We start from the raw sequence: 20,752 nt of genomic DNA, 5'->3' as shown, positions 1-20,752 counted from the left end.
ATTAAACTATCACAAATACAACAAAACTTGAGTAACAATTGTGAAAAATTAAATTTCAATCAACGTAAATTAAAATATTTAATGTTTACTAATATTGGCATCCCTACTAATATTATTTAATGGATTTAACAAATATTTAGTAATGTAATATGGGACGTACACTGTTCAATTGATGGACCTTGTCAATTCACACAACACTAAAATATTATTTTAAAAGAAAGGACCGGTTGAGACATGACATGATACGCTTCCCAACGAAACAATCAGCCATGCCCTATTATGTTGTACGAATTAGGTTTTGAAATTGGGGTTTATTTTGGCACCAAGATTGATAATGTTAGAAAACTTTTTAAAAAAATTCATTTTCCCACCACTAACTCATTTGGAACAGCCTATATATAAACAGGTCCCCCCTTTACTTGTGAGTGACACACATTATCTCCACCATAGTTAGAAAAAAAAAAAAATTTGTACACCTCACTCAGAAATTATAGTACATCGCACATGGTGGCTGGTGGTGGAGAAGACTCATGCGGGTTCGATGGGGGTGGTCCGCCTTGGAGAAATTCACTTCAGGGACACCCCCATTGCTACTGTGGTGATCTAGCTTATGTTTGGACTTCTAGTAGTAGAGCAAATCCTGGTCGTCGATTCTTCGGATGTCCACACTATGTAAGAGTTTTGTCTTTTTAGATTCAAAAGTACTTCTCATTTATGTTTTCTGTACTTAGGCAGCCATGATAAACTAATAGGGTTATTTTCAACTCAGGAGAACGATGAAAGTCGAGGATGTGATTACTTTTGTTGGATCGATAAATCACATGGTAAGAGAAGTACAGATGCTACACCTGGATTGCGAAACCAAATCAAGATTTTCGAAGAAGATAAGAAACGCAATGAGAATGTTATTAGAAAATTAATTTTTATCATTTTTATTTGCCTTCTCATCATTGTCCAACTTATATTGCGTTGAAGATATGGGTTGTCCCAAAATGCAAATGTTTTGTATGTCTTATGTTCTCAAAACTTGTTTAACTTAATTGTGTAGATCTTAATAGAACCGTGTGGATGATGACGAAAATTTCATTTGGTATGAAGTACCCACAACGTTCTCAAAATTTTATGTTTTCTACATTTCTAATTTCTGTAGCAAATTTCGTCAATGGGTTCAATGTGAAGTTGCAAAATTGTATATTATTCACATCTTCGTATTTGTTATGTGAAGTAGCGCAATGAGAATGTTCTATATTCCATATTTTTCCTCATTACTATGTTATGAAAAACCATATTTAAGGGGGCTATTGTTTATTTACATTTGGTTAGAGTAATGGTACATTTGGTTAGAGTAATGGGAGTTGATATGGTATGGTTTCAATCTTTTTTTTTTAAATGTTCTCAAAACTCAGTTTAAAGTTGAATGACTACAAAGATTTGGTAACTAACATCAAACAATTAACAAGTGACCTTTGTCGTTATTTGTAATGTCATAGTACATGTGTTTTGAAAATACGGTTTAAGGAAAAATCGGTTTAAAGTTTAATGACTACAAAGATTTGGTAAGATTAGGCAAGTAACATGATTTCCTTCAAATAATTAAGAAGAAGTCACCTCTTCACCAAAAAAACAAATAAAGAAAATTAAGAAGTCACCTTTGTTTTCTGGTTAAATAATTTCTGTGAAGTACAGTCAACTACTTTCAAGTATGGGTACATTGTAAGAGTTGTTATGGTATGAGTACAAAGATTTGCTAAGTATGGTTTAATATATTGTCAAAACTAAAATAAACACAAGTCTGTCAACATAATAACCAGTTCCAAACGTGAACTAATAAAAACAGATGTCTAAATCCAAATGCTCCGAAATCCAAACTAAACAACACACAAATAACACAACCTATGCTCCCAAATCCAAACTACACAACACACTAATCACACGACCTATTAATAACACAACCTATTAATAACACAAGTGTTTTTCACACACTATTCACCATATGAAATCTTAGTCTTGGTAGGCGAAGCCTAGGGGAGGCTCTTGACGGGGGAAACATGTTTGCATTGCGAGACTTCGCTGTACTGAACCGAGGATCGCGTGGAGACTTTGACGGACTACGCAAAGGGGCCGAGGACGATGCAAATGAGCTGCCTTGTGCAGCCCTACGATCTTCAACCACTTTGGTACGAATTTCATTTTGTTCATCAGTTATGATCCTCGCAGCGATTTCCAAACGTGCCTCAACCGGGTGAAACTGTGCCACAATACAGAAACAAAAACAAAAACTTAGAAAATGTAATTAACTCTAATCAACTTCACAGTAAAACACCGAATAAAATTTAAATTACACAACGTTAATCTCAATCAAACTTGCGTAGTACATTCTGAAATATTTAAAAAGTGGTATACCTCATCAACTACTTCTTCCTCATTGGCCACAGCGTCCATGTACTTCATGACGTATACTCCGCAATCTCGGTCATTGTCTTGTTGAGGAAGCCCGCGATCTTTCCTGTCAATTCTGAAATCCACGAAAGTCACATTCTTCGACCTATTCTCCTCAAACAAAAGGTCCAACGTCGACAACTGCAAAGGTATACAATTAGTTAGAGTCAAGTACACAATGAGTTATTCACATCAAACAATGAAACTTTGCAAGTTGACCATTTCTTTCGTAGCCTCCACACGATACTTCTCATTCATTGCGGTGTGTAGGGAGTCCATAAATGAGACAACCTTCGACTTCATATTTACTTCGGCACCAAACCAATGTGGTGCACCTTCTAGAGTCAACACCGGCACAAACATCTACAATTGAATAGAGGAACAATAAAGTCAAAAATAAATTGAAATTACACACCATATAGATATTCGACACTACAATGACCAATATGCATCGCTAACATATCTCACTTTTCAAAATTACAATTAAGAACGACCATGTGTATATGATGAAGTACCTTGACGCATTTTTCGAAGTTGTCTTCGTAAAACAGTTTTGACCACTCCCGGTCTTTCGCAATCCTCTTCACATTAAACGAACCGAGAGTTTTTTGCTGCAAAAGCATTGTTCATCTTCTCAAGTAACAGAAATTACAACCAAACTGAATTACAAAATTTAAAATAAGGCGTACAAAGAAAGCAATTACCGAGATGCGAGTGGGCATGTACCAAACACGAGGTTGGTCAGGTAATCGACTATCACGTTCGTACTTGTTCATTAGTATAGAAAAACGATCAATGATCTGCAACAAAATGAAATATGATTTACACATGTACAATAAATGATACATATTTAGTTAATACTTTGACACTTACGGATCCCTCAACTTCTCGCAACGGTCGCAACGATGCCATGCACCTCCTATCCACTTCAAACTTTCGAAATTTCGCAAGCACATATACGATTCAATTGTAATCAATGTAATCGTTATTAAACATTTCTACAAGTATATCATAATGAGAAATACGAAAATAACATTTACTTACCCCGGATCTAACGTGTTGCTAAAAATAAACTTGTAAAACCCATATTGGTTACGGGGGATCGCTTCCTTCGTCTTGAATGGCCCGACAACGGTTACGCCCGACTCAATGAATTGCTCGTACGCCTTATCGTTGAAGTCATCCTCAATTAAAGGCACATTCTCCGACCGTGACTTCTTTGATTTGACGGGGCTTTGCCTTTATTCCGTAAAGATGCCACTTCGAGTATATCAAAGTCCTCATCGTCGAAGGTCTTATGTGCGGCACCTTCATCTTCAACGGATTTTGTAACGGATAGTGAAGGCGTACTTACGTAATCCACCACATTTTCGTCGGATAGACCAACAACATTAGTCTTCGAACGGACGGGGGACTTCAACGGGGACTCCTCCACGGCCCAGCTGCACTCCGCCTTCTTCCCCGTTTCCGCGGCATCCTCCTCCAACTCTCGGTCAATACCACCTACACCTTCTCCTTTGTCCATAAATTTCAAAGAAAATGATCTCAACCGAGACTTTAACTCATTCGAGATGTACTCCTTCAACTCGTTGATAGAGCCGACAAAGTGGTCACCGCTCTTTCTTCCTTCCGAGTCCGAGTAGTAGTTGGGCGGTATTACGGGATTCGAAGTGAGCGTTATCTGTTAAACATAACAAATTTAATTTTTCAAACCCAAAATAATTAATATCAACTGAAATCACTTTACCACATTGTAACCAAAATTCGATGTACCTTGTCGCTGTTGGGACCCCCATTGTCTTTCACAAATTTGTAAGCGGACTTACATTGTTTACTACCCCAAAATCAACGGGGAGCCGTTCGGTCGACATATCCAAAGTTCCACTCCACGTGAGTCAAGTACACCAACTGTCACAAACAAACAATGTATTGGTAATACATTCGACTAATAAATGACAATATTATATTATAAACTGAATAAACACATTTACATAATTGAAAGATAACAAAATCAATGTACCCGGAGGAATAAGGTGCGGCCGGATACATTCTTCGTCGCCTTATTTCGGAATCTGAAAATTGAGTTCATCAGATACCTGAACCCCGCAGTCGCCCAGTGCTTGTGGCGAATGTCCCCGGTAACCCTAAGGGAGTGCAAGTACCCCGAAGTGATATCGACCCCGTTTTCGGCGCAAGGACCGTCCCTATGACCACCAAAGAAAATTTAATGAGAAATAGGCCGTCCGCCTCAACGCACTCCAACAAAGATTTCTCCAACATTGTCAAGGACACGGTGTACTCGACAACGTTCAATATCTCCTCCGGATATCGAGTGTCACTATCACCCTCGGTGACTACGGGATCCCCTCCGTCGTCCACCCCCATAACATCTCCGAACATCGCGGCAGATAAGTGAATTTTCCTCCCATACAAATCCAGTATGCTAGTGGTTGGGTCAACATGTTTGATTAACCAACTCACTAGTCGGGTGTCAACGTATGGTGCATCCTCTCTGATGAATGATCCAAATCCAGCATTTTGGATCACATCTTTCTGCTCCCGGTTCAGGGTCTTGCAAATCCTCATTAAACGGTTGAAGGAGCATCGACCGTACACAGATGCTTCTTCACTATCAGGAGCACCCTCTTCCTCATCCACCTCCACTTTCTTCCCCTTGGCATCAGCTGCCTTTGGTTTCCTCCCCTTGTTTGCACAGCCTTCTTAGCGGGATTAGGGTTAGGGTCATAGCTTCTCCACTCAGACTTCTCCTCGTCGGTGAAACCTTTATATTGCACTTTTAATTTGTCGGTAGCCTGTAATATGAGGCAAACTTACATCAACTACGAGTACATGGAAAGAATCGTAAAGTACGTCAAACAACCCTACGTCAATTACGGACAATTGATATAAAAAAATTAAGTAACGATCGACATCAAACCTCTTTCTCGGTTAATCCCTTCTCGAGTGCTCGAAGGGCTTTGTAGTTCGCATTGCTACATATGGACATAATTTCAATCAAATATATAATAAAATAAATGTCAACCATCAATCACACGAGTAAACAACTATCCATCATTCAAAACTTACAAGAAATTTCTCCAACCAACCGCATTATCGTTCGGCTCGGGGGTGACATCCTTCTTTACGGGTTCATTTCCCCCTTTCCTTTTGCGTTTCCCGGCCATGTATGATGAACCTAACCAAATTAAAGATAAACAAATTTAAACAATAAGGACTACATATTTCAACAAATACACTATATAAAAAAAAAATTGACCAAAACAAAATGAAAATCGTGCATTGTAATCACCCAAAATCACAAAGAAATCAACTTAACCATTCGGCATTGGAAAAATTCAGATTTCAAACACACATTTCATGCTTCTTGCATGTTACACATTAAAGTACATTAAAATGATGTGAAACTCTTTTCAACTAAATGATTTCCAATACTCAAAATTTATACGACAACACTTCCACAACCAAAACAATGAACAAAACAACACTTAACTACTAACTCTCATAACCAAAAAGTGGTACAAACGAGTTGGTACAATTCGTGAGAACCAACAACATAAAGCACACACATGAATAGACAAAATTCCCCAAACTTAACCAATCTAGGTACCTTGTACCTCTTAATTCATGATGAACAGAGTACAAAGCCATTTGGAAAACATTTAATATCAGAATTAACAAAACAATGCTTCACTACTAACTGTCATAACCATTTCAATAACTTTTCCAATAATTGATATACACAACAAAACACAACTGCCATAGTTTTTATCAATAGTGTATCTCATTAACTCATGAATCTTCTCGTCTAAACCATCCAATTTTTCAAAATAAATTCATAACAATAGGAAAATACAAACTACAACTTCTAATTAAAGTACAAAAATCACTCACTACCCAACACATGACAGCCATCACCATTTCATTGTTTTCCTTTCTTTCAATTTTTTTTTGGTCAATAAAATTGATTTCCGAAAACAATTATTTTTCAAAGCAACCGTACATACCAATGTTTACATTGTTTTTCTTTCTTTCATTACATTCTTTCATTAAAATTGTTTCACTGCAAGGGTATAAATTAATCCAACACACTTTCACAATAAATCAACAAACAAAAAGGGTAAACACATGAATCGAATCAAAACTACTTCCTAGTACTTGTGTAAAATTGGGGAACATAAAATGTACCTTCAATTTTCGCAACCCGTGAATCAAAACTTCTTGAATAAGCGAGATTTAAGGCACCGTAAAACGGATTAAAACTACTCAATAAACCAAAAATGGAACAGAAAAAATAAATACGCAATGCAAATACACGGATTGAACACCACATCACAATTTTGACAAATACTTTACTATCCAACTTAACCCAAACTGAGAAACAAATTAAGTTTTCTTTTTCCATGAATGACAAATGCATTACTATCCAACTTAACCCAAACTGAGAAACAAATTAAGTTTTCTTGTTCTATCTGCATAACTTTGAAATTTCCACTTTTTTGACTATATATTTTACAACAAAAATTCCATTTTAATAAAAAAAATAACAATAATATGTAAAATATAACGAAGGAGAACACATACAACGTTTTACTGTAACAACAACTTTTTTTTTTCTGAAAACAGATTAACACCAACAAATTTCTATATAATTTTTTAGTACTTTATTGATTGAAAAATAAAAAATCACGAGGAATGGCAGTCAGGACCTCCTTCCTAACTAGTATCTAACATTATCTAAAGTAAATATCAAACAATATGCAAAAGAATGAGAAAATTACTTGTACAAACCCACCTCGTTCGGAGAAGGAGCCAGAGACAAACAAAACCAAGTGCACCAACTCTGAAAGTACTACAGTTTCCTCTCCCAAAGAAAATGTGAAGAACAAAAAAAAAATGGGAAGAAGAAGAAGAAAATTCGAAGAACAAGAAGAAAATGAGAAGAAGAAGAAGAAAATTTGAAGAAGAAAAAGAAAATAACAACTGCCCTAAAATAAACCTAACTCTTTATACCCACGAAGAAGAAGAAGGAAAGACTAATGTATTTTCAAAAATTGGTAACTGTCACGTACATCAAACGTCAATCGGTGTCAGTTTTTTTAAAAATTAATTAATTTAAAATACAAAAAACCAACCGGTTACCATTTTTCCCCCCCTAACTACCCCTACTTTAACCCCAGCCCTTAGATCAACCCCCAATTCAATCCAACGGCTACAGTACAATCAGGGATTGTATTCCCTATTTTGGCATAACGGGACCAAATCATGTCCCTAAAAATTTATAGCATGCCATGTCATTTATGATGAATTGTTATGATAAATTTTCATGATATATAACATTTTCTTAAAAATATTTGGTACATAATTTTATCATAAATATTGCAACTTTTAAAGTTTCTTTATACATTGTTATTATTTTTTTTATTTATATCTTCAGCTATTAAGTGATGTTTGATTGGAATAAATGAAAAACATAAGAATGAGAATATGAATATAAATGGAATAAAAAAATTATTAAATTTTTTATCATCATGTAATGAAATAGACTTTCTTTCCATTTCAAAATAAAGTAGTCATTTTACTAAAATAGTGGAAAGGTCATTCCACCAAAATAGTGAAAAGGTCATTCCATTAAAATGATATTCTAATACTTTAATATGAAATGAGTATTGCGGCAAAATCCCTCAAACTATCAATTTTTTAGTGACCTGTCATTGCCACGTGAGCAAAATTAGGACTTAACGAGGCTGGACAGACGACACCTTAAAAATGTAAACGGAAGAGTACTTTTGGAAGGGTTTTCCCACCAAAATATGAGATTAGATGGTTTTTTGCAAGTAAATTAAGAGTTGGGGGGTTTTGCCGCAAATTACTCATATGAAATCAAACAAAAGAATAGAATGAAAAATCTTTCCTAATTTCCATTCCATTCTATTTCATTACCTCCAACCAAACGCCACCTAAATGCTAAAGTTTTCACTTTATTATTTTTAAAGCTTTTCTTTTTTTTTTCCTTTTCTATTTTGGCTTAATACTATTCAAAATAAATATTTATTCAATCATAATGAGAAATAAACATATATACTATTTGCTAATTTCAAAAATAGAATTTATATAAAGTTTTTTATTTACAAGAGTACAGTGGAGACAAAACCTACTCGCAAAAGGAGAAAGTGAAATACCCAAGTGGACTATGCAGGCGAGTGAGAACACGTAAGTAGGAGATAAAACCATCAAAGTTGACTGATGCGCACAGGATTACAGCGTCAGACCGCAACAATGGCTGCCATGTATTTTTTTTTTATTATTTTTCATGAGTTATTGCCCCTTATTTTTGGTCCAACATAAATATCTCTTATATAATCATACTTTCAAATAGAATTGTTGTATGCCAAGTCTTTTTGTTATGTTTAAGGCTTAAATAACCTTACAAGAATACTCATATATTTTAAATAGAGAATCTTCAAAATATTTAAAGAATTAAATTAAAAATACACTATATCAGAAACTCTAAACTCTTTTTCTATTTTAAGGCTTATTTAAAATTTATTATATATGTTCTACATTTATAACTAAACATATTTTATTAATTGGTTAAGATTTTAATTTTACTTTTTATATAGAAATATGTGTAAATATTAATGTTATGTTTGAAATGAATAAATCACTACAAAAAATGTCACTTTTACCAGCATAGTTCGCTACTGCACTGGTAAAAGTAACTTTTACCAGCGCATTTCGCAAACTACACTGGCAAAGAGATCAAAGTTTTACCAGCATACATTTGCAGTGGCTAAAATCTAACTTTTATCAGCACATTTACGCGCTGAGAAAAGTTTTTTGCCAGTGCTTTTCATTTTATGCTAGCAAAAGTTCTAATACCAACATTGATTTGTCAAATCTCCTTTTACCAACACATTATAGGTAAATTTTATTTTACCAGCGCAATACCAATTTTTGCCAGCACAAAAATGTACTGACAAAAGTGACATTTCTTATAGTGAATTAATATATAATATTTGAAAAAGTAGATTTTAGTGATGTATTTTAAAGAAACTTTATGTATGGTGTAATATTAAAGGTTGAGGTAAAATAAAAATAATGAGATTTTAGTGATATATTTTGCAAAATAGAATAAAAAAATTAATGAAAGTGCTCTAATTACTAGATCTCTCATTGAAAAAAAAAAAAAAAGAAAACCATAGAAGAAAATATATAATATTAAAAATGTACATGTTTATCTATATTAGACATGCCGTGATTTCGTTGAATTAATATTGTATAATCGGTATCCAGATCAAACACTATCAATACATCAACCAACCAAACACAATAATTTAGCCAATTTTCAATGAAAGAGCTGATTAATCACTACGTTAATTGTTGATCAAAGATCATATTTAAACGACAACCCGTTTGACCAAACGACAACGAACACACATCAATCAATATTATTGTTCAATTTTTCTCATCGACCAACACTTTATTAACAGCCAAAGCATTCTCACACAACCAACGAAACACTTGGCTCTTCCCACCCAGCACGGACTCATGTCCCACAAGTGCAACGTCACATGATTTCGAGTCGGTGATGGCAACGTCGACCCAAGCGTTAACGTCCTTATAACCTTTGGACATCAACGCCGCGGCTGAATCATCAAGCTGTTCAGCCGCGTCGAGGTACATTTCTAGACACTCCGACGCGCCATCCTGGACTTCAGGGTCCAGGCTGGAATCATTTAACAAATTCTTAAAGTACTCAGCGATATCAGAAGCATTAGAGGCCGCTTGTCTGAGAGCGATGAGCCCTAAGCCGGGTAAGTCGGCATCTTTGGAGTTGGGATCGGCTTCGAGCATTGCATTGCAGAAACCTTTTTTCACGGCATACCGGCACGCGGTAGGGATTAGGGTGGCGCCTTTGATGCCAGTTTTGTGTTGGTTTGGATCGGCTGCGGTTGTTGGATGTGGCGCAATGGAGAAAAGAATAATGGTGACCAAGAAGAGAAGAAACAAAGTAGTAACGTTGTGGTACTCCATTTTTGTTTTCTTAATTTTCTGGTTAATTAATTCTTTCTTTAGCTAGTGATTAAAATTACGTTTACGTGGTGATTATTGTTTTAGTGTAATGGTTTATATTGGAGAATGCATTTTGGTTTGAACGGATAGGCACGTTATTCGGCAGTTTGTAAGGAGTGTATTATTGGAATATAACACTTAACTGTGTTTAATTAGCGCAAAAACTTGGTTTATTATTGTATTTTATTAGATATATAATTTAGACTGGAATGCTAACTACAAACTCTATCTCAAATTTTGCCTCCAAAAACACATGCCAAAAATATTTTTCTAATTTTGTTCAGGTAGGTGTCATACAAACTTACAATATCACCAATGTAAATTTTAACTGTAAATTATTTAAAAAGAAGAAAACACATTTTTTTAGTATTTTTAACTTTTTTTAATTAATAGACTTAATTATTATTAAATAAAATACAAAGTGCGATTTATTTTCTAATTTTAAATAATTTAATGTATCAAAAATAAATTTAAGATCTTTTAACACGCTTAATAAATTAGAATATTAAAATTTTATTCAAAATTTTACAAAAATTTATAAATTCAACGTTGTAGCTATAATAAACATCTTCATGAAAGAAAAATATTTTCGACATTTTATTTTTTGAATATGAAAGTTTTATTTTTTGAATTGAATATAATAATTTTATTAGATAATTGTTTCAGTTACCAAACAAGTAACAAATCAGTAGGAATAGACTCTAAACTGAAGCTACAATATAGAGGCTTTAACAAAGTTGTGAACCACTATATTAGCTAGTCGTCTTACAAAATAAATAGTAACATTTTTTAAATCATTAAGCATAGTCTCACATACATTAACCCATTTAACCAAACATGGAAATCATAACAATAAAACTACGTAAGGCTTTGAACAACCAAGAGACGATCGGTTTCAAGTATAACGTGTGACCATTTTCGTACCTTGATCCAACTTAGTGCTTCTCGAATCCCCATGACTTCGGCTGTTGTAGGAGAAAACTATCCATGAAACATCTTCGTGCAGCCTTCAATCAACAAACTCTGTGCGTCACGAGTCACCAAAGAAATCCCAACTTGACGGGTTTCACTGAACAATGATGCGTCAACATTAACATTAACACTACTGTCTTGTGGAGCCACCCAATGCTCAGCTGTCCTCAGGTGGAAAACCAGAAAATGAAGCCTTGAAACCAGCTTTTTGAGCATTTATCCATCGGTTAAGGAATTCTTTTGTTGACGAAACTATGCTATCCACAGCAACAGTTTTATTTTGCCAAACCCTGTCATTTCTCGCATTCTTAACAGACCAACAAATTTCCACCAGCAGCTTCTTTCTTTCCCGATTGAGCATTTGAAATTTTCCAACACACCAGGACAAAAAGCTTGCCTCTTGCTGCACTTCGGCTCCAATACCAACGCGATCTCAGCATAATTTAGCAGCTGGACATGTTACCAATGCGTGCAAAATGGATTCATCCTCTACAAAGCAAACTGGACAAAGTGATGCAACTCCAACATGCTAAGAGCGAAGCTGAAGCATCGTGGGGAGACAACCACTCCCAGCTCTCCAAACCAGGTTCTTCATTTTAGGGGAAAACTTAAGGCTCCAAAAGTTCTTCCAAAATTTATTCAACAAAATCTCCTCCGAATTGGCATCTCCTTTAATCTCCTAGATTAGTTAGTAGGCACTCTTAACAGTATACAATCCAGACAACTCTTTGAATCAAAAAAGACAGTTTTGAGTTAACGAAGGAATTTGAAGGATTAAACTCACGATATCCCTTGGTTCAAACAGATCATTCAGCACTTCCATGTCACAATCCAAACTATCCATTTTCAACAGATTTGCAGCTTTGGCTTTTACAAGACTCGGGCGTAAAGAGCAGGGTCGGCCCTGAAACAAAGTGGGCCACAGGAAAAAAAAAAATGGGGCTTTATGTTAGAAAAAATGTGGTATTTTTCAAAATCAGTAAAAAAAATATATAATTTTGAAACAGGAAAAAAAATTTTGAGTTCCTGGGCTAGGTGGGCCCTAAGTACAGGCCTAGCCCGCCTATGCCCAGGGTCGGGCCTGGTAAAGAGGTTACCATTGGGTTTGTTTTATCAGGTAACCAAGGCTCACACATTTTAGGGGTGTAATACGAGAATTTTTTAGGAGGTCACACATCTTAGTACTATTTTCGCTCAAGCACGCTTAATTATAGAGTTCTGATAAAATCTGGTACAATGCTGGTATGATTTTTCAATAAATTGATAACTCTTTGATGATTTCAATTTTTTTTAACGTAAGGTGATTTTAAATTAAATAAGCCACGTCCACACTTTTATAATTATTTAACAAATTAAACACAAGCAACACAAGGTGAAATTAATATTTTCGTTATTTTTTGAAACAAAGATTACAACTTTCATTAAAGCAAATCAGCTAACAAAATAGCTTCCAAACCAGAAGGGACAGACCCCCTACTGGAAATACGATCAGGACATGAACCAGAAGAACGAGCTAACCAGTTAGCCGCTTGGTTCCCAGATCGTTTAACAAACTGAACTGAAATATCAAAACTAGAGAAGGATTGTATAAGAGAAATACAATCTGAAACAATAAGACCAAGAGGAGACAGAATATGGCTCTTGCTATTAATAGCATTAACCAACACAAGACAATCTGACTCCAATAAAACCGCTGTAGGATACAAGCCCTCAACAGTCCTGCTATTTTCCCAACAGGACTTAATCCAACTCAAAGCCTCCTTCATGGACAACGCCTCAGCAACAACAGGATCAATATCTCCTCGGTGTTTGACAGCAGCCGCAGCAACACACAGACCAGCATGATCCCTGATAATCCAACCCAAACCATGACTCCTTTCTCCAGAAAACAGAGCAGCATCACAATTAACCTTCAACTCTCCCAAAGATGGTTTAATCCAGTGCTCAATACCAGCACGAAGCTGACTAGAAGAAGACGAAGCTCCTCCATTACTATTTTGAGCAGATTTCCAAAGATCAAGGTAAGTAATTGCAGATGAAACAACTCTTTCCACAGACACTACAAGAAAAGGCATTTTTACCGGCGCAGTTCGTCAAATGCGCCGGTAAAGGTTGTCGAGATAAAACAAAATCTGAAATCCCACTTCCGTTTAGGCTTTACTTTTGCCGGCGCATTATTGCGCCGGTAAAAGTCTGGTTTTACCGGCGCAATACTGAATATGCGCCGGTAAAAGTTACCAAATGAAGCGCCAACAGGCGCGAGAAGTTTGCCGCCTTTCATTTCATTTATTGTGGCGCTTGTTTACTTTTACCGGCGCATAATTGCGCCGGTAAAAGTCTCAAAAAAAGAGAGGGAAACTTCCCGCGTGGATTTCCTTGGTAGGTGGGAATACTTTTACCGGCGCACCATTGCGCCGGTAAAAGTGTTAAAGAAAACGTGTGGATTTTGATGTGATAAGTGAGAATACTTTTAGCGGCGCAATTGTGCGCCGGTAAAAGTATTTATTGCGCCGGTAAAAGTATTTACTTAAACGCTCGTTTTTGGCTACTTAGGTCAGATTTTAAAAACACTTTTACCGGCGCAATTGGATGCGCCGGTAAAAGTATATATATGAATCAGGAGCACGAAGCCCCCTTCTTCTCCTCCATTTTCATTTTTTTCCCTAGGTTTTCTCTGAAACCTCTCAGCCCCCCTCTCTCAATCTCTCTTTGATTCTCTCTCATTCTCTATCAATCTCTCTCAATTTCTAACCCCCCCTCTCAATCCCTCTCAATCCCTCTCTTTTTCTCTTCAAAAAAACCACCACCACCACCTCCAACACCACCACCACCGTCGGCCACCACCACCATCGACGGCGGCCGAGCTACGCCAGCCACCACCGCAGACCACCAAGCCCCACCTCCTCCAATTTATTTAAGGTATTTTTAATTTTTTTAATTTTAATTTTTTTTTAATGTTTATATGTATAAATTTGTGTATGTATGTGTGTATTAGTATATGTATGTGTATATGTATGTATTTCTGTATGTATGTGTATGTATATTTATGTGGGTATAAATGTATGTGTGTGTATAAATACATGTATGTATGTATATGTATGTGTATGTGAGATTATGTATATATATATGTGTATGTATGTGTATGTGGGTGTGTATATATATGTGTATATGTATGTATGTATGTATGTGTGTATGTATTTATGTGTATGTGTATGTGTATGTGGGTGTGGGTGTGTATATATAAGTATGCATGTATTTGTATGTGTATATTGGTGTATGTATATATATATGTATGTATGTAAATAAGTATGCATATATATGTGTGTGTATGTATGTATATATGTATGTAAATATATATGTATATGTGTGTGTATAAGTGTATGTGAGTGTGTGTGAGTGTATGTGTATGTGTATGTGTATGTGTATGTGTATGTGTATGTGTATGTGTATGTGTATGTGTATGTGTGTGTATGTGTAAGTTAGTGTAGGGTAATGGATATGTGATAAAAATTTTAAATTTTTATAGGTATTAAATTTTTAATTTGGTTTTACTTTTTCATGGAATTAGGTCCGTGTTCGACCGCTCGGGATTACCGCTAGCTGCCTGCAGTTGTCATTTTTGCACTCGATTCAGGTATGTTTTTTTGCTTTCGCTTAGTATATGTAGCAGTGTTTGTTATTAGTTAATATGTATATGTATGTTAGAGAAGTAGGTTCTGTGATAAAATTGACTGCTGTTGGATGGGTGGATTATTTGTTTGTGTATATATTGTATGGAAATATTTGTTTGTGTTATTTATAGGTATTAAAAATTTTGGGTTTACACTTTTTAAGCCGTTATGCTGCCGAAATTTTAGTAGAAAAAATGTAAAATTAATTGAATGTTGAAATTGAAATTGAAAATATGTAATTAAAAAGTTAGTAAAATAATAATTTTTTTAGGTATTAAAAAAAATATTTTCAATTTAAATAATAAATAATTAGGAAAATATTTAATTATGAAATGTAATATATAATTTTAAATATAATAAAATGATATTATTAGTTTTAATAAGTTAGTAATTTTAATTTAAATAAAAAATGATTAAAAATTAATAAATGATTGAAAAAAAAAATTAAAGAATGTAATATATAATTTAAAATGTAATAAAGTGGTATTAAATTTTTTAAAAAAGTTAGTAATTTTAATTTAAATAAAAAATGATTTAAAAAATAATAAAAGTGAAAAATGTAATATATAATTTAAAATATGATAAAGTGATATTATAAATTTGAAAAAGTTAGTAATTTTAATTTAATAATAAATTATTAAAAAAATAATAAAAGTAAAAAATGTAATATATAATTTAAAATATAATAAAGTGATATTATAAATTTTAGGAAGTTTGTAATTATAATTTAAATAATATATAGGATTAAACAAATAATAAAAGTGAAAAATGTAATATATAATTTAAAATATAATAAAGTGATATTATAAATTTAAAAAAGTTTGTAATTTTAATTTGAATAATAAAAGTGAAAATGTAATAAAATGATGTTATAATAAGTATAAATGAGCATAAGATATTGTAAAGTATATGATAAGATATTGTAAAATAGCATAAAATTAAATTTGTATTATCTTTTCTTGATCTCTTTGGTTATACACCAAAGATAGGATTTAACAAATGTATTTGTATTATCACATAGTGATAATTTTTTTAAAAAATTTTACACATGCACGAAATACCTTAGACCCGTTTAGAGAGGCGGAGTCAGTAAGGACTCTTAAATACGCTTCTCCAAATTATAATAAAGTGTTGTATATGTAGTATGTCTACACCAGGTGGCAGCAGTTCGAAAAAGAAAGGGGTCAGAGGTAAATACAAAGGCAAGAATGTTGAGGAGGAGCTCTCCAAAACACAATCTGCCAAGTTACAGATTGAGCTGCACGCAGAGACTGGCACCCCCGTCGGCAAAAACGGAAAAAAATTCAACAATATGGCGAAATGGATGACTCGGATGTCTATCCCCATTAATAAATTCAAATGGGAAGATGTCAGTAGAGCTGACATCAATGCCCTCTGGGATAGACTTGAGGTATGTCTTAATAATTTTTTTAATTTCTAAATTACTATACTCTTATTAAATTGTAATTAATGTATTAATGTGTAACTTTTTGCAGACCAAGTTTGTCCTCCCACGAGATAACCCTACATTCGTAGACTACGGTGAGTACGAGATGTCAAAGGGTTTACGTGACTGGAGGGCAGACTGCAAGAAAAAGTGGATACAAAATATTGAGGAGCTTGGACAGGAGAGGGCCGACATGTCACCTCCTGAGGGAGTAACTCAAGAGGTGTGGAGTGACTGCATCGCTTATTGGAGCACAGACAAACAAAAGGTACATTTTTTTTTTAAAATTTCTAATTTTAGTAATGTTTAATTTATATAGTCAATAATAAATAATTAATTGTTAGAAAAATTATTAATTTCAGGCGAGAGCAGCGAAAAATAAAGAAAGTCGGGGTAAGATGAAATTTCTAGGAGACTGGGGCTCCAAGCCTATTGTTTCACATGTTGTCGAGGGGGTAAGTTTATATTTAACTATCATTCATATAAATTTTTCTAGTAAAATAACAATACTAATATATTTTCTCTTGAAATAGGCTAACCCCGACACAGGAGAACTGCCAACTGCGGTGGAAACTTTTCAAAAGTTTCACCATAAAGGCAACAATTGGCGCAACGAGTACGCACAACAAGCTTACGTAAGTTTACATTTTAATTCAATTTTTATTTATTTCTTTCAATTTATTTTGTATTAAAATTAACCATTTAACTTTTTTTTTGTTAATAATTAACCATTTAACTTATTTGTTTTTTTTAGGAGCAAATGGTTGAAATAGCGGCAACTCAACCAGCGCCCACTGAAGATGAGCCCGATGAGCCTGCTGTCGATCCTACACAGTTCCCCCGAGACTTACCTGTTATGACGCAAGTACTCGGGGAACGATCTCGACATCTTAGAGGCTTTGGCCATCTCCCCAGACTGAAGGGAGTTGGGGCCAAAAGAGCACCTGCCACGCATCCTTCAGCCCCACCGACTGTTACAATGGAACAGTACGAGGCTTTACAGAAAAAAGTGGAGGAAGCGGAGCGAACAACTCAACATACGAGGCGGCGGTATGAGACACAACAACTCTACCTCGGACGATTCCAAGATCGGTTTGAGTATCTTTCTCGAGCCGTGCCGGTTTCAACTTGCCTCCCATGGATCTTCCACCATTGCCCACTCCAGTGCCGGATCATCGGCCTGCTCACAGTGCTGGATCGTCATCGCAGCCTCCCGAGACTCAGAGAAACAACGATGACGACATTACCCGCCTATAGAACTGTATTTTTTTTTATTATCCGGTTCAAACATTTAACATTTTGTTTATATACTGATTTTAGTAGAACATAATATAATTAATGTTCGTTTATTTTTTAATGTAAATTATGTTGGTTTTTTTGTTAATATAATATTATAATTATTTAAAAAAATTAATTAATTATATTTAATTAATTAATATTATAATTAATTAAATATAATTAATTAATTTTTTTTAAAAATAAAAATTAATACTTTTGCCGGCGCATTCGCGCCGTAAAAGTAGCCAAAAACTATTGGCGCCAACTGTCAGATTGGCGCCAATAGTTTTGCCGCGCACTATTGCGCCGGCAAAACTTTATCAAAGCAGGTTCATAGCGGATAAGGGCATTTTTTAACACCGGCGCTTATTTTTTACCGGCGTGATTTCTCACCGGTAAAAGGAAGTTTTACTGGCGCATTTACTCTACGCGCCGGTAAAAAGTCTTTTACCGACCAAGCTTCCCAGATAAGCTTTGCCGGCGCACAACTGCGCCGGCAAAGCTTTGCCGGCGCAGTTAGTATACTTTTGCCGGCGCAAAAATGCGCCGGCAAAAGTTGGTTTTCTTGTAGTGAGAAATAGCCTTATCATTCCAGACTAGATCATTACGGGCCCCCCAAACACTCCAAAGAATCATTGCCAACTTCTCAATACTCTCAGTCAAATGAGAATGACAGAAATCTTCAAACCAGGCACCAAAATCTTCCTCCCCATTATTAATAACCAGTCCCAACCCGCGCTCCACACAAGCTTTGGTAAAAGAACAGCCGACCATGAGATGGAAAGTGGTTTCAGGTTCAAAATTACACAAAGAACAAACACTATAAACATGGACCCGCTTAGTTTGAAGTGAGACTAGAGATGGAAGACAATCAGTAAGAGCTCTCCAAAGCAAATTCTTAACTTTAGGAGGAAGTTTCAAATACCAAAACTTTCGCCAAAAGCCAGAATTATCCTGTGCATTCCATCTTCCATTTCGCACTTGCAAAGCACGATAAGCACTTCTTACCGAATAGCCACCGAATTTCTCAAACGACCAATACCAAGTATCAGTTTCTGGCAATGCAGGCAGAGGAATTTTACAAATGAGCTCCACATCTCTGGAATCAAATAGGTCCTCTAAGAGCTCCATATCCCAACACATCCGATCAGGCTGAAGAAGATTAGAGACAGAACAACTCTGAAGAGCCTCATGAGAAGAGATCACATAAGGATTATCCTCAGAAGGGAGCCACGGCTGGTGAAGCACAGAAATTGAGGCACCCGAACCCACTCGCCATCTAGCACCCATTTTGACCACATCCTGAGCTTCAAGTAAACTTCGCCACGCATAACTTGGATTAGCTCCCAATTCAGCATCAAGGAAAGAACCATGGGGATAGTATCTAGCTTGAAAAACACGTGCCACCAGCGAAGTCGGGTTGGTTAATAGCCGCCAACCTTGTTTACCCAACATGGATAAGTTAAAATCCCTCAGATTCCGAAAGCCCAAACCACCTTTATGCTTATGAAGACACATCTTATCCTAGCTTTTCCAATGAATACCACCTCCTTGAGAAGCTTTAGAGTGCCACCAGAATCTTCCCATGAGGCGATCAATGTCTTTACAAATTTCAAGAGGGACTAAAAAGACACTCATGGCGTAGGAAGGTAAGGATTGGATCACTGACTTCAATAAAACCTCTTTTCCCGCTCTTGACAGAAGTTTACTATCCCAATTCTGAATACGCTTCCTAACCTTCTCTTTCAAAAAACCAAAAGCCGCATTCTTATTCCGACCAACCATACTTGGCAGACCCAAGTAAAAACTGTTCTCATCAGCAGCATGCATATGAAGGGTGGACAAAATACCAGAGCGAACACTATCAAGTGTGTTGGAGCTAAAAAATACAGAAAACTTATTAAGATTTACCTTCTGACCCGAAGCCTCCTCAAACTTTTGCAACAACTCCAAGACCCGGTGAGCCTCATCTATAGTGGCCGAGCAATAAAGAAAACTATCATCAGCAAATAACATATGAGTGACATAAGGGGCTCGACGAGCCACACGGCAACCATGGATCCACTTCTTTTCTTCATAAAGCCGAATTAGTGCTGAGAGACCCTCTGCGCAGATGATGAAAAGATATGGAGAAATAGGATCCCCCTGACGAATCCCTCTAGTTGGAACAATCGGCCCAAGAACTTCTCCCCCATGGACGATGTTGTAAGAAATAGTATGCAGACATTCCATTATCATCGAAACCCAGCCAGTGGAGAAACCCATACGAAGCAAGATAGAATGCAAAAAAGACCACTCCATTCTATCGTAAGCCTTGCTCATATCCAACTTAAGAGCCATACAACCGTGTTTACCTTGCTGTTTACGTCTCAAGTAGTGGAGGATCTCAAATGAGACCAAAACATTGTCCGAGATGAGACGACCCGGAATGAAAGCACTCTGAAACTCCGAAATCACCTTAGAGACAATAAACTCTTGAGACGGTTAGCCAAAACTTTAGAAATCACCTTGTACAACACATTACACAGAGCAATAGGTCTCAAATCTCCCATAACTACAGGCGTTTTCTTCTTAGGAATAAGCACAAGATTGGTAGCATTAAGATCTTTAGGCATAACCTTATTCCGGAAAAAATTCTGAACTAACCGAACCACATCATGACCCACAATATGCCAGCACTTCTGATAAAACGCAGGAGTCATCCCATCAGGACCCAGAGACTTATCAGGGTGCATCTGAAAAATCGCAGAGCGAACTTCCTCTTCCAAGACCGGTTGAAGCAACATAGCATTATCGTCATCACTTATCGAAGGCTGAATCTTATCTAACACATCACTCCCATGAGACCCTA

The 20,752-nt window shown here is 35.7% G+C and overlaps 4 protein-coding genes and 1 long non-coding RNA gene across 5 annotated transcripts; 2 read left to right on the top strand and 3 right to left on the bottom strand.

Annotated features, from left to right (window-relative positions):
* LOC133031779 (uncharacterized) lies at positions 1 to 1,265 on the top strand. Its single transcript, XR_009684848.1, has 2 exons — positions 1 to 672; positions 770 to 1,265. It is a non-coding gene; the product is annotated as an uncharacterized LOC133031779 (long non-coding RNA).
* Positions 1,266 to 1,975: 710 nt separating this feature from the next.
* LOC133032084 (uncharacterized) lies at positions 1,976 to 3,357 on the bottom strand. Its single transcript, XM_061105907.1, has 5 exons — positions 3,144 to 3,357; positions 2,955 to 3,050; positions 2,659 to 2,802; positions 2,404 to 2,580; positions 1,976 to 2,248 (listed from the first exon to the last, which is right to left on the bottom strand). Exons 1-5 carry the CDS (start codon positions 3,285 to 3,287, stop codon positions 1,976 to 1,978), a joined length of 834 nt encoding a protein of 277 aa, XP_060961890.1. The 5' UTR covers positions 3,288 to 3,357.
* Positions 3,358 to 9,673: 6,316 nt separating this feature from the next.
* Positions 9,674 to 10,558, bottom strand: LOC115714917 (pectinesterase inhibitor-like). Its single transcript, XM_061105421.1, has one exon. The coding sequence runs from the start codon at positions 10,492 to 10,494 to the stop codon at positions 9,916 to 9,918; it is 579 nt and encodes a 192-aa protein (XP_060961404.1). The 5' UTR covers positions 10,495 to 10,558; the 3' UTR covers positions 9,674 to 9,915.
* A 2,368-nt stretch (positions 10,559 to 12,926) lies between these two features.
* LOC133032083 (uncharacterized) lies at positions 12,927 to 13,580 on the bottom strand. Its single transcript, XM_061105906.1, has one exon. It carries the CDS (start codon positions 13,578 to 13,580, stop codon positions 12,927 to 12,929), a length of 654 nt encoding a protein of 217 aa, XP_060961889.1.
* Positions 13,569 to 17,026, top strand: LOC133032599 (uncharacterized). The gene is made up of 4 exons (XM_061106612.1): positions 13,569 to 14,424; positions 15,074 to 15,139; positions 16,320 to 16,587; positions 16,673 to 17,026. The coding sequence occupies exons 3-4, from the start codon at positions 16,321 to 16,323 to the stop codon at positions 16,931 to 16,933; spliced, it is 528 nt and encodes a 175-aa protein (XP_060962595.1). The 5' UTR covers positions 13,569 to 14,424; positions 15,074 to 15,139; position 16,320; the 3' UTR covers positions 16,934 to 17,026.
* The last annotated feature ends 3,726 nt before the right edge of the window (positions 17,027 to 20,752 follow it).

This window comes from Cannabis sativa, chromosome X (assembly GCF_029168945.1).
Source record: "Cannabis sativa cultivar Pink pepper isolate KNU-18-1 chromosome X, ASM2916894v1, whole genome shotgun sequence".
Classification (NCBI taxonomy): domain Eukaryota; kingdom Viridiplantae; phylum Streptophyta; class Magnoliopsida; order Rosales; family Cannabaceae; genus Cannabis; species Cannabis sativa.
The sequence above is the reverse complement of the archived record's forward strand: the minus strand, read 5'-3'. Positions and strand labels throughout refer to the sequence as shown.